General features: G+C 47.8%; 1 protein-coding gene across 6 annotated transcripts in view; it reads right to left on the bottom strand.

Annotated features, from left to right (window-relative positions):
- Positions 1-5,820: 5,820 nt before the first annotated feature.
- Positions 5,821-12,503, bottom strand: part of kcnip2 (potassium voltage-gated channel interacting protein 2) — a 211,443-nt gene continuing 204,760 nt past the window's right edge. For 3 of the 6 annotated variants that reach the window (XM_033034090.1, XM_033034088.1, XM_033034089.1), the window contains exons 5-8: positions 12,079-12,186; positions 9,499-9,603; positions 8,502-8,564; positions 7,216-7,471 (exon numbers count right to left, since the gene is read on the bottom strand). In XM_033034090.1, coding sequence (XP_032889981.1) covers positions 7,424-7,471; positions 8,502-8,564; positions 9,499-9,603; positions 12,079-12,186 — 324 coding nt within the window. In that variant the 3' untranslated portion in view covers positions 7,216-7,423. Of the gene's footprint in view, positions 7,472-8,501; positions 8,565-9,498; positions 9,604-12,078; positions 12,187-12,503 lie in introns of all 6 variants that reach the window. The other 3 variants (XM_033034087.1, XM_033034092.1, XM_033034091.1) reach the window with 2 other exon arrangements.

Here is a 12,503-nt window from a genome sequence, read left to right as displayed (position 1 = left end):
ATAAGACTTTGGTGAGTTCGAGTATTGTGTTCATTTAGCATACAGGGCACGATTAGGCATCAGTTATCAGGCAACTGAACCATCCTACCACAACGCGAGGGCAGTCCTGAACTACTATCTACCTCATTGGAGATCCTCGGATTGTCTTTGATCGGACTTTAGTGGACTTTATAGTGCACTAAGCGTCATTCACGTTATTCCCTTTATCTGTGCACTGTGAACGGCTCGGTTGCAATCTAATGCAGCGTCAATAAACTAAACTAACTAATGAGCAAGTTTGCAGATAACACTAAAGTGGGTGATATTGTGGATAGTGAAGATGGTTGTCAAAGGTTGCAGCATGATCTTGATTGGTTGGGCAGGTGGGCTGAAGAATGTTTGATGGAATTTAATACTGAAATGTGAGGTGTTATATTTTGGGAAGACTTAACAGGGACAGGAATGTGAATGGTGGGGAGTGTTGTAGAGCAGAGGGACCCAGGAGTTCAGGCACATCGTTCATTGAATGTGGCACCACAGGTAGATAGGGGGGTCAAAAAGGCTTTTGGCACATTGGCCTTCACGAACTCAGTTGGGAGGTCATGTTGCTGTTGTATAAGATGTTTACGAGGCTATGTTTGGAGTACAGTGTTCAGTTTTGGGCACCGTGTTACAGGAAGGATGTTGTCAAGCTGGAAAGGGTGCAGGGAATATTTTCGAGGATGTTGCCATGACCCGAGGGCCTGAGCAATGGGGCGGGCGGGGTTGACCAGGCTATGTCTCTATTCCTAAAAGCGGGAAGGTGAGGGGTAACTGACAGAGGCGAACAAAATCATGAGAGGAATAGATCGGGTAAAGGCACAGAGTCTCTTACCCAGAGAAGGGGAATCGAGAACCAGAGGACATAGGTTTAAGGTGAGGGGGTAAAGATGTAATAGGAATCGTGAGAATGAAGTGATGCAGGGATGTGAACGGTGGAGCTGGTGGGACAACTAGGGTAGGGACCGGGAAAGAGGGAGCGATGTAGCGGTTACTTGAAATTAGAGACTTCAACGTTCATACCGCTGGGTTGTAAGGTGCCCAGGAGAAATATGAGTTGAAAGCGAGTTATTGATGTGTTTACCCCATTGTGGGAGCAGCTTTGTGTCTGTCCCTGGCAGACATCCACTGGGACTGACGTTGTCAACCAGGCTTTCACAATCTCGCAGGTCAGGGGGCGCACGATGGCACAATCTCCAGCTCAACAACAAGAAGGATTAACTCTTTCATGGCTGCAGCACAAGTGCAGAGCAGTGGCGGGGCAACGAGATGCAGGGCTTAGGCTCAGTGTGGATGAAGGAGCGGGCAATAATTGCCGAAGCTTCAGGTGCTGGGGACGGCACACAATGGCGCAGCGGTAGAGTTACCGCCTCACACAGCGCCAGAGACCCGCGTTTGATCCTGACTACGGGTGCTGGCTGTACGGAGTTGGCACGTTTTCCCTGTGACCGCGTGGGTTTTCTAGGGGCGCTCCGCTTTCTTCCCACATCCCAAAGACATACGGGGTTGGACTCTAAATTGTTCTCAAAGTGTAGGGAGTGAGTGAGAAAGTGGAATAACATAGAACTGGTGTGAACAGGTGATCGATGGTCGACGTGGACATGGTGGGCCGAAGGGCCTTTTTCTATGCTGTATCTCTAAACTAAAATTTCCATCTCATCCATTTCAAGGGGCGACAATGGCTAGTGGCTAGAGCCTCACAGCGCCAGAGACCCAGGTTCGATCCTGACTATGGGTGCTGTCCGTATGGCGTTTGTACGTTCTCCCTGTGACCGCGTGGGTTTTCTCCGGGTGCTCCGATTTCCTCCCACACTCTAAAGACATACAGGTTTGTAGTTTGTGCAGGAAGAAGGGCCTCAACCCAAAACGGCAACCATTCTTTCTCTCCAGAGATGCTGCTTTGTCCCGCTGAGTTACTCCAGCGTTTTATGCCTTCCAGATTGGCTTCGGTAAAATTGTAAATTGTCCCTGGTGTATAGGATAATCTTAGTGTACGGGATGATTGCTGGACGGTGCGGACTTGATGGGCCGAAGGGCCTGTTTACACGCTGCATCTCTAAAGTTTAAAGTGCGATGATAGAAGAAAATAAGAAAAAAGAAAAGACCCAAAGTACTGGAGTAACTCAGCGGGCCAGGCAGCATCTCTGGATATAATGGATAGGCGATGTATCAGGTCGAGACACTCCCTCAGCGATGGATGAACATAATGTGTAAATCTCTGTGGTGGTTGGAAATAAAGAGGAAACGATCGTTTTCATAGCAATTGTGATATTTTTCATTTATTTGTTTTCCTTACAAAATATACAGATCTGGATGGCTGGGCTTTTCTGTGCAGCGATGAGAAACACAAACCAAAGGGGGGTGGATCTCGGTAGATGGTTGGGGATGAACATGCTGTCACGAACAACTGATACAAGACTAGGCTGTGCCTCTGTTAGCGAGGGGAGGTGGCAGCCTGGCCAAAGTTATGAGTGGACTCTTGGCAGCGACGAACACTATTGCCATTGGTGTGTGTGTGTGTGTGTGTGGGGGTGGGGGGGGGGGGGGGGGTGAGGGTGGGGGGGGGGGGAGCACGCAAGTGTGTGGGTGTCTGTCCATGCAAGCATGCACCTCAGGGGCCCTGACGGTCATTAGCTTCTCGGTTTGGGGGGATATGGGGTTCGGGGTGGGTGGGTGGGAGCTCCCTGTGGAAATATGTGGGAGGGTGAAGCATGGGGGAACGATGCTCTCAATCGATCTCGGGGGTCCGTATGGGGAAACCCGCTGTGAGGAAGTTCCACGGGAGCTTTGAGAGGGGGAGACAGAGGCTGCCTCAGGAATGCCAAGGAGCTGCGGGAATAAATCGAGGGATATCGCAGTCATTAAGGGCGGGCAGTGTTAAATAGATTATACAAACACACACACAGATGCAAAATTACCTTTCCAATCCCTCTGGGATTGTATCCTCATTTAACGCCATTGAACAAGGAACAGTACAGCACAGGTACAGCTTCTGTGCTGAACATGATGCCAAGACCAACTCTTATCTGCCTGCACGTGATCCATATCCCTCCCTATCCATGCTCCTGCCCAAACCCCATTTTAATGCCTCTAGCATAACTACCTCCATCACCACCCCAGCCGCGCGTTCCAGGCACCCACCACAACTCTGTGTAAAAAATAAATATGGCCCTGCACATCTCCTTTAAACGTTGCCCCTCTCACGTTTAACCTATGCCCTCTGGTGTTTGTTTATCCCACCCCGGGGGAAAAACGTTGTGGCTGTCTACCCTGTCTATGCCTCTCATAATGTTATATACAGTACATCTAGCAGGTCTTCCCTTGACCTCTGACTTGTGCAAAGGGCAGTGCGGGTGAGATACAGAGTGAAGCTCCCTCTACACAGTCCCGTCACACCCTTCCAGGGCAGCAGGGACCGCACTTTGTAAATAAAGCAAAGCTCCCATCCACTCTCCCAACACTGTTTTTTAAGTCGCATTGAATGATTGATTGGACGATTTTCCAGATCTCGCTCTGGGATATATTGTTTTCTCTCTTCGGATGAACGGCTGGTTTTGAACAAATTGGGTCACAGGTTCCTGTTCTTGACTGAGCTTAGATACAGAGTGAAGCTCCCAAAGCAGCTGCATGCCAATGTAAATTCTCGCTCAAATTAATTTTCTGCAGTAGTTGACAACTGGATTCCCACAGAGATGGCTGTGTGGATTAGTAAAGCCTGAGCCTTTCTTGCAGATTCTGTAGTGGACAGCAAGGGCATGGCTTAGCAGTCAGTTGGTTAACATTGGTAAACAAGCCAAATCAATACTTTGGAGTTTTTTGTACCCTAAAGCTGTTGACCTTGTTGTTGTCTTGCAGCAATGTTAGTCAGTGTAGACTAACACTTGGAGCTCAAAAATAAGGCACAAACCTGACATCAACAGTTAAAGAGCGGCACAGTGGGGCAGCGGTAGAGTTGCTGCCTTACAGTGCCGGAGCTCCGGGTTCGATCCTGACTACGGGTGCTGTCTGTACAGGGAGTATACCTTCTCCCTGTGACCTTGTGGGTTTTCTTTGGGTGCTCCGGTTTCCCCCCACACTCCAAAAGACGTGCAGTTTTATATAATATTGGCTTTGGTAAAATTGTAAATTGTCCATAATGTGTCGGATGGTGTTAGTATACAGGGTAATCTCTGGTCGGTCTGATCTCAGTGGGCCGAAGGGTCTGTTTCTGCATTGTATCTGCAAACTGAACATATACTAAGCTAAAAGTTGGAAAGCAAATCTGAGACCGTTAAACGTACAGCAGGAATTTACTTCAAAGCTTGAGGCTCCTTTTATATTCAAAGTACTTCCTGTCTCTTTTCCATTAATAATGACTCCATCTCCACTTCATGTTTAAGAAAAAACTGCAGATGCTGAAAAAACCAAAGGGAGACAAAAATGCTGGAGAAATTCGGCGGGTGAGGCAGCATCTATGGAGCGAAGGAGTAGGTGACGTTTCGGGTCGAGACCCTTCTTCAGACACTACACTTCACGCTGCCTCGGAAAAGCAGCCAAGATAATTAAAGACCCACCCCGGACATTCCTTCCTGGTGCGGATACTGTGTATACTTTGTGATGTTACCAGCGCCCTTTACGTGGCAACTATTTGCATCCCTTGGGTATGCAAGCAAATAAATTAACGCTGACTCATCACATGTGACAATAAAGCATTCATTCATTCTCCCCGCTCCCGTCCGGCAGAAGGTACAGAAGCTTGAAAGCGCGCACCGCTAGACTCAGGAACAGCTTCTTCCCCTCTGTTATCAGGCTTCTGAACAGTCTTTCCATAACCCGATTCCCATTGCGGACATTGGACTTTGTCTCTGGAACTGATGTGTCACATTGCTGAGAACTATATTCTGCACTCTGTATCTTCCCCTTTGCTCTACCTATTGTACTTGAGTTTGGACCGATTGCATGGTACTGTATATCTGGTCTGTTTGGATAACATGCAAAACAAAGCTTTTCATTGATAGACCTGAACCTGAATCTAAACCTAGGAAACCTTGGATGTCGAGAGGATGTTAACAGCGGTGGGAGAATTATGGACCAGATGGCACATCCTCAAAATAAAACAACGTACCTTTACAAAAAGGAAAACCTACTTATTAAATTTGCTGGAGTAACTCAGCGGGTCAGACAGCATCATTGGAGAAAGGGAATAGGTGACGTTTCAGGTCAAAACCCTTCTTCAGATAGAGTCAGGGGAGAGGAAAACTAGAGGAATGAAAAGGTTCAGAACAAATCAGAGCCAGTACCGATGACCAAGGAAAGGTGAAGCCCACAATGGTCCATTGTTGGCTGTGGAAGAGATGATAACAAAAGGATATATGGAACTGGCAGGACGACTAGGGTGGGGGAGGGGTGCAGAGAGAGGGAATATAGGGCTTACTTGAAATTGGAGAAATCAATGTTCATACCATTGGGTTGTAAGCTGCCCAAGTCACCTATTCTCCGGAGAGGCTGCCTAACCCTTTCCCTTTCAACCCCATTCTCCTGCCTTCTCCCCATAACCCCAGACACTGTTACCAATCAAGTATCTGTCAATCATCCACCTTAAAAACGTCTTGGTTTCCACAACCATTTTTGGCAATGAATTCCACAGATTCACCAGCCTCTGACTAAAGAACTTCCTACTCATCTCCATTCTAAAGGTACGTCCTTTTATTTTGAGGCTGTGCCCTCTGGTCCTAGACTCTCCTACTAGTGGAAACATCTGCCCCACATCCACTAAATCCAGGCCTTTCGCTATTCGGTAAGTTTCAATGAGATCTCCCCCTCATCTTTTTAAACTCCAGTGAGTACAGGCCCAGTTCCGTCATAAACGCTCATCGTACATTAACCCAATCATCCCCGGGATCACTCTCGTAAACCTCCTCTGGATTGAGCGGGCAATTCTCATCGCCGGTGTGAATTCTCATTGTGGAACGAGCTGCTGGAGGCAGATACTATCACAACATTTAAGAAACATTTAGGCAGGTCCTGTACATGGACAGGTCTAGAAGTATATGGGCCAAATGCTGGCAGGTGGGACTAGTGTAGATGGGGCATGTGGGTCGGTGTGGGCATGTTGGACTTAAAGGCCTGTTTCCACGCTGCAGACTCCATGAGGGAGGAATTTCTATTCGATGGGACGAATTCTCGTCCCGAATGAGAAATCGTCGTTCTGAGCAAAGGATTCTCAATCCAAGTGTGAAATTCCCATACTCAACGAGAAATTCTCATTCCGTGTGAGGAATTCTCAGCCTCGCATTCAGATGCACCCGACAGCACCGTAGCCTCTTTCATCCCACGACCTTCGTGCTCTTCGCATTCTAGGGCCCTAAAAGGTCACGTCTGCCACGACTCGGTGGTTGATCGGCATATCTTTGACACCGACGGCCCAAGCTCGGCAATTCCCTCCCTGAATCTCTCTGTCCGCCTTCGATACACTCCATAAAAACATATTTATGACTAAGTGTTTGATCAGCTCCGTCAACGAGCCCTTCTTGGGCTCGCTGTCAAGTAGCAATTGTTGACATTCCCATGAGAAGACTTTGACTCTTTTCAATGACTTATTGTTGTTATAAAAACACAAATTGCTAAACACTCCAGGGGTGATCATATCCTGCCCCATAAACCCAAATCCTAAATGCATCGGTTATATTTGTGAGATTCGCAATGCCCGCCCCATCGGCCCAAATTAGTTTATTATCACGTGTACCGAGGTACAGGGAAAAGCTTTTTTGTTGCCTCTGGTTCCCTTTATGCTGTCCCACCGCACTCTCCCAGTGACAGATTAGATGCAGAGTCAAGCACTCCCTATATTATTCTGTGAGGTTTTCTTCAGATCAGTGTGATTATAGTTTAAACTCAGGCGACAAAGCTGAATGGAGCAAGGAAGCCATTTAGTCACCAGCGATGTTTTGTTTTGTTGGTCGGATTCCTTACAGCAAAGCAAGGGGCCAGTTGGAAGGGTTGGTCTGTGGTGGTCATCCGCCCTCTCGTTTTCCCCCATGCAACTTGGCATTGTTGTATAAAGATGCTTATAGTGTAGCATGCCGTGAAGATCTATGTCCTCTTCACTTTACGCCCCACAGTCGTAGCGCCGCGAGGTTTCCACCGCGGTGGTTCTCCGCGTCCTCCAGCAGTTCGTGTCAAGTCCGTGAAAAATACAAAAGGTCCGTCGCAGAAGGGCCTCATTCTCTCCTTCTCCCTCTCTCCCTGTCCGTGAGTCAGTGCAACGTCCAACCCTTCTCCTCCCCCACACCGCCAAGTCAAGTTCCGATGCCAGAAGTCGAAGGGTCCCGGTTGGAGAAGTTGGACGACCCAGGTCGGCCCACCAAGGTCAGAGGGCAAGGAGTCAGAGGTCAAGCGGTCCTGACCTCCGCTCCACCTCCCACCTCTAGATGACGTTCTCAAAAAGCTGCATTGACTTCATGATGTTCTCATCCTGAGGGTAAATGAGGAAGATGACAGTTAGTGATCAACGTGCACACACACGGTGCATATGTATTCACTCACCCACTCAAACCGTTACTCACACCCACTCACTAACACTCTCACACATTCACTCTCCCACTTGCACCCATTCATTAAAACACACACACAACCACTCACACACATTCCCACTCACTCCCACATATCCATTCACGCACACTCACACCCTCACTCGCACAACTTCACTAACACACTCTCACACACCCGTTCACGAACACACACATCCATTCACTCATACTCTAACATACATATACCCAAAACCAGAGTGTTCTGACTCACGCACACACATTCCGTAACACACACTTACGCGTGCATTCACTGACACATTCGGCAACACACTAACACACTATTATTAACACATGCACCAGCACTCACTATTACACACGAGCACACTCGCTCACACACACACCAGCACACTCACTAACATGCACACGCACCAGCGCACACCAGCAAACGCACACACACATTCACACTCACGAACACACACTTGCACACTAACACGCATACACATTCCCTAACTCATTCACCAGTGCACTCACTTGCACGCACACGCTCACTCACATTTACTTATGAATATTCTCACACATTCACCAACTCAAATCACCAGCAGACTCACCAACACACACATTCACTAACACACAAATCCATTCAGAAACTTACATGTACCTTTAGAAAGGAGATAGGGAGGAATTTATTTAATCAGAAGGTGGTAAATCTGTGGAATTCATTGTCACAGACATACACATTGTGGTGGCCAAGTCATTGGGTATTTTTAAGGCAGGTTCTTGATTAGTAAGGGTGTCAGAGGTTATGGGGAGCAGGCAAGAGAATGTGTTGGAGAGGATAAGATAGATCAGCCATGATTGAATGGTGGAGCTATGGGTATCCCATACGCAGTTGAAACCACTGAATTGTAGGGATGGGTGTGAAAGGAGGTGAGGTTTCACACTTGTGCAACTATCTCATGGGACCTGGTATCTCACCTTCTGGCAGGTTTCGATGAATTCTTCAATAGTTACTACCCCATCCCGATTTTTATCCATTTTCTGAGGAGCACAAAGGGATACAAAGTGCAGTCAGAACACAAACAAACGTCTGAAGCGTAATAATATTCACTTGAATGCCAGACACAAAGTGCTGGAGGATCTCAATGGGTCAGGCAGTATTTGTGGAGGGAAATTTTAGTTTAGTTCCAGAGAAATACAGAGTGGAAACAGGGCCTTTGGCCCACCGTGTCCGCGCTGGCCATTGATCACCCGTGCACTAGCTCTATGCTACACACTAGGAACAAGATTAACAAAGTCAATTAACCTACAAATCTGCCCTTCTTTGGAATGTGGGTGAAAACCGGAGCACCCGGAGAAAACCCACGGGATCACAGGGAGAACGCACAAACTTGGTACCGACAGCACCAGTAGTCAGGAACGAACCTGGGTCTCTGGTGCTGAAAGGCAGCAACTCTACCGCTGCGCCACTATGCTGAAATGGCAATATTTGAGGAGGGAATGGACAGATGATGCTGTGGGTCGGCACCTTCTTCAGGCTGAAGACCTTCCATCAGTCTGAAGAAAGGACCCAACCAGAAAGGTCTTCTGCCCATTCCTTCCAAAGATGCCACCTGTCCCGCTGAGTTCCTCCAGCACTTTGTGTTTTGATCATCCAGAACCTGCAGTTCCTTCACTATCGAAGAATATTCACTGTGCAAGTTTTGAAATAACCACATAGGTAATAAGACAGTACAGAAGTGACGTTTATTAATTAACAATTCCTAGTTCAGGAAAGCTGAGTTAATGAGCAGAACAACTGTCCCACCACACACTCCCTGGGCAGGGACAGCCCGAGTTAGATACAGAGTGGAGATCCCTCTACGCTGTCCCACCACACACCCCCAGGGCAGGAACATCACGGGTTAGATACAGAGTGAAGCTCCCTCTACACTGTCCCACTGGACATGGGTTGACCTCAGCCGGTGACACTCACCTGGAAGAATGTTTCCACGTGCTCCTGTGGTGATTCCTCCTTCACTGACGGGTAGGTATACTTCCCCATCATATCGTAAATGGCTTTCATAATGTCTAACATTTCCTTGAAAAAGTAAATCAGACCAGAAGGCCTTGGTCAGATGTAGTAAATCCCACGTCACCTCACATCAACATCTCACGCACATGTTGCTCACGCTTGGAGCGAGTGCTAGACTGACTGGTCCCAACTCCTACCGACGCACCTTAGAAAACATCCAACCTCGCTGTTTGATTTAATTAGTTGCTTAGTTTAGTTTTTTGTCACGTGTACCGATGTACAGTGAAACGCTTTTTTGTTGCGTGCTATCCAGTCAGCGGAAAGACTATACATGATTACAATCCAGCCGCCCACGGTAAACAGATACAGGATAAAGGGAATAACCTTTAGTGCAAGTTAAAGTCAGATTAAAAATAGTTTGATTTCTCTAATTTCTAGTAAATCCTGCATTCCCTCCCCTCCCCTCCCCTCTCTCACCTATCCTTGTTCCCCCTATCCTTGTCGTTCTATCAATTCCACTGTATTCCTCTTGTTATCATGCCTTCCCCAGCCAACAATGGGACATCAGTTGCTGGCCCTGATTTGTCCTGGGCTTTTCTGGCCTCCAGTTTAATCACTCACCCCTCCCTCACCCCTCCTTACTTTCAGTCTGAAGAAGGCTTCCGACCCGAATCGTCACCTATTCCTTTTCTCCAGAGGTGCTGCCTGACCTGCTGTGTTACTCCAGCACTTTGTGTCTATCTAGATATATCACCGTTTGAATTTGGCTGCAGCTCTGCCCAAGATCGCAAGAAGTTGCAAGTAGTGGATGTAGTTCAGTCCATCACATAAATCAACCTGACCCTCCCCCCTCCCCCCATCGACTCCATCTACACTTCATGATCCCTCGGGAAAGCAGCCAACATAATCAAGGACCACACACACACACACACACCCCGGTCATTTCCTCTTCTCCCCTCTCCCGCTGAGCAGAAAGTACTAAATCCTAAAAGAACCTTCCTCCAGATTTAAGAAACTAGCTTCTTTAGCACTGTTAGAAGCCTCGTGAATGTATATCCCAAGCACGAAAGATGACTTCCCAATCCCCCAAACTATCTTCTTGCAGCCTTTGCACTTTTTTCTATCTGCACTTTCTCTGCAGCTGTAACGCGATATTCTGCAATACGTCTATTTTCTCTTTTGCACTATCTAATGTACTCATGTATGTACGATTTGCCAGGATAGCACACAAAACAAAGTGTTTTACTGTGTCCTGGTACACGTGATACAACAAACTAATACCAATGCAATCATAAGGGCTGGAAAGCTGGAAAACATTTTAAGCTGGAAAGAGTGGAGAGAAGATTTACGAGGATGATACCAGGACCTGAGGGGCTGAGCTACACGGAGCGAGGTTGGGCAGGCTGGGTATTTATTCCTTGGAGCGCAGGAGGATGATGGATGTGTAGATTGGTTATTTCCTACTAACCAAATGTATTGCTTGTTAGTAGTTGCTCTGCCTAATATGCGATTTATATTACCAAGATCTTGCTTATGTAATTCAGTCTGAGTAGCTGCTCGTTACTGTAATGTCCTGCAGACCAAAGCTGTAAGTGGCCTTTAATAAATGTGTTGTATGTTGACGTGTGTACGACTCGACTCATTACAGGTTGATCTTACAGAGGTGTACAAAATCACGAGGGTTATAGATAGGGAGGGTAGATGCACAGTGTCTTTTACTCAGAGTAGGGGAATCAAGAACCAGAGGACGGAGGTTTAAGGTGATAGAGGGACAAGATTTTATCTCTCACACTTCCCCTCTCTCTCTCACACTCTCTGCCTCACTCTCCTCATCCTCCCCCTCCCACACACTCTCCTCCTCCCCCCTTCTCTCACTCTCCCCCTAGCTCCCCCTCTCCCCCTCTCTCTCACACTCGCCCTCTGTCTCACTCTCCCCCTCTCACTCTCTCACTCTCCCCCTCTCTCACTCACTCTCTCCCCCTCCCACTCACTCTCCCCCTCTCACCCTCCCCATCTCACTCTCCCCCTCTCACCCTCTCTCACTCTCCCCCTCTCACTCACTCTCCCCCTCTCACTCTCCCCCTCTCTCTCACTCTCTCACTCTCCCACTCTCCCACTCTCCCCCTCTCCCACTCTCTCCCCCTCTCTCTCTCTCACTCTCCCATTCTCTCTCACTCTCTCTCACTCTCCCCCTCTCTCTCTCTCTCACTCTCCCCCTCTTTCACTCTCCCCCCATCTCTCTCTATCTCTCACATTTCCCTTCTCTTTAACACACTTTCTCTCTCACATGCTCTCCCTTCCTCTCTCCCCTCACACATGCCTTCACTCTCACACTCTCCCTCTCCTTCATCCTCACTCCCTCTCTCTCTCACTTCCATTCTGTAACACTCTCCCCTTCATACTCTCCCCCCTCTCTCTCTCTCTCCCCTCTCTCTCTCTCATATTTCCCCTCTCTGTCACGCTCACCCCTCCCACTCCCTCTCTCACTCGTGTAAAATGCCCAACATTGATTCTCCCCCTCCACCCAGCCCCATCCATTACCTCTCTGGTGATGCAGCCGTCTTTATTTAAGTCGTACAGATTGAATGCCCAGTTCAATTTGTCATCCATGGAACCGCGAAGGATCACTGACAAACCTGTTACAAAATTCTGGGGCAGAAAAAGAGAGGTGAAGCGAGTGGAATGGAGCTAGTGAGCCATCAGTGAGAGTCTATTCAGTGGCTAAAATAGCAGCTATGTTCTTAAGAGACAATGGTGTCTGTTTGGTGCGGGGAGGTTACATGGAAACAGTCCCCCCCTGTACTATTTAAATCCAAGACAGCCTTTTCTCTGTTTGTCAATTCCAAAATAACATTTTAAGTGGGTCTCTAGTTTCTGATTGAAATCATGTTATTCTGTCTGACAATGCTCCCCAATTCATCACTCCTGTTATATCCATTCTCCCTGTGACTACGTGGGGTTGCTCC

The sequence above is a fragment of the Amblyraja radiata genome, chromosome 15 (genome assembly GCF_010909765.2).
Source record: "Amblyraja radiata isolate CabotCenter1 chromosome 15, sAmbRad1.1.pri, whole genome shotgun sequence".
NCBI lineage: Eukaryota > Metazoa > Chordata > Chondrichthyes > Rajiformes > Rajidae > Amblyraja > Amblyraja radiata.
This window is presented reverse-complemented; position numbering and strand designations above follow the sequence as displayed.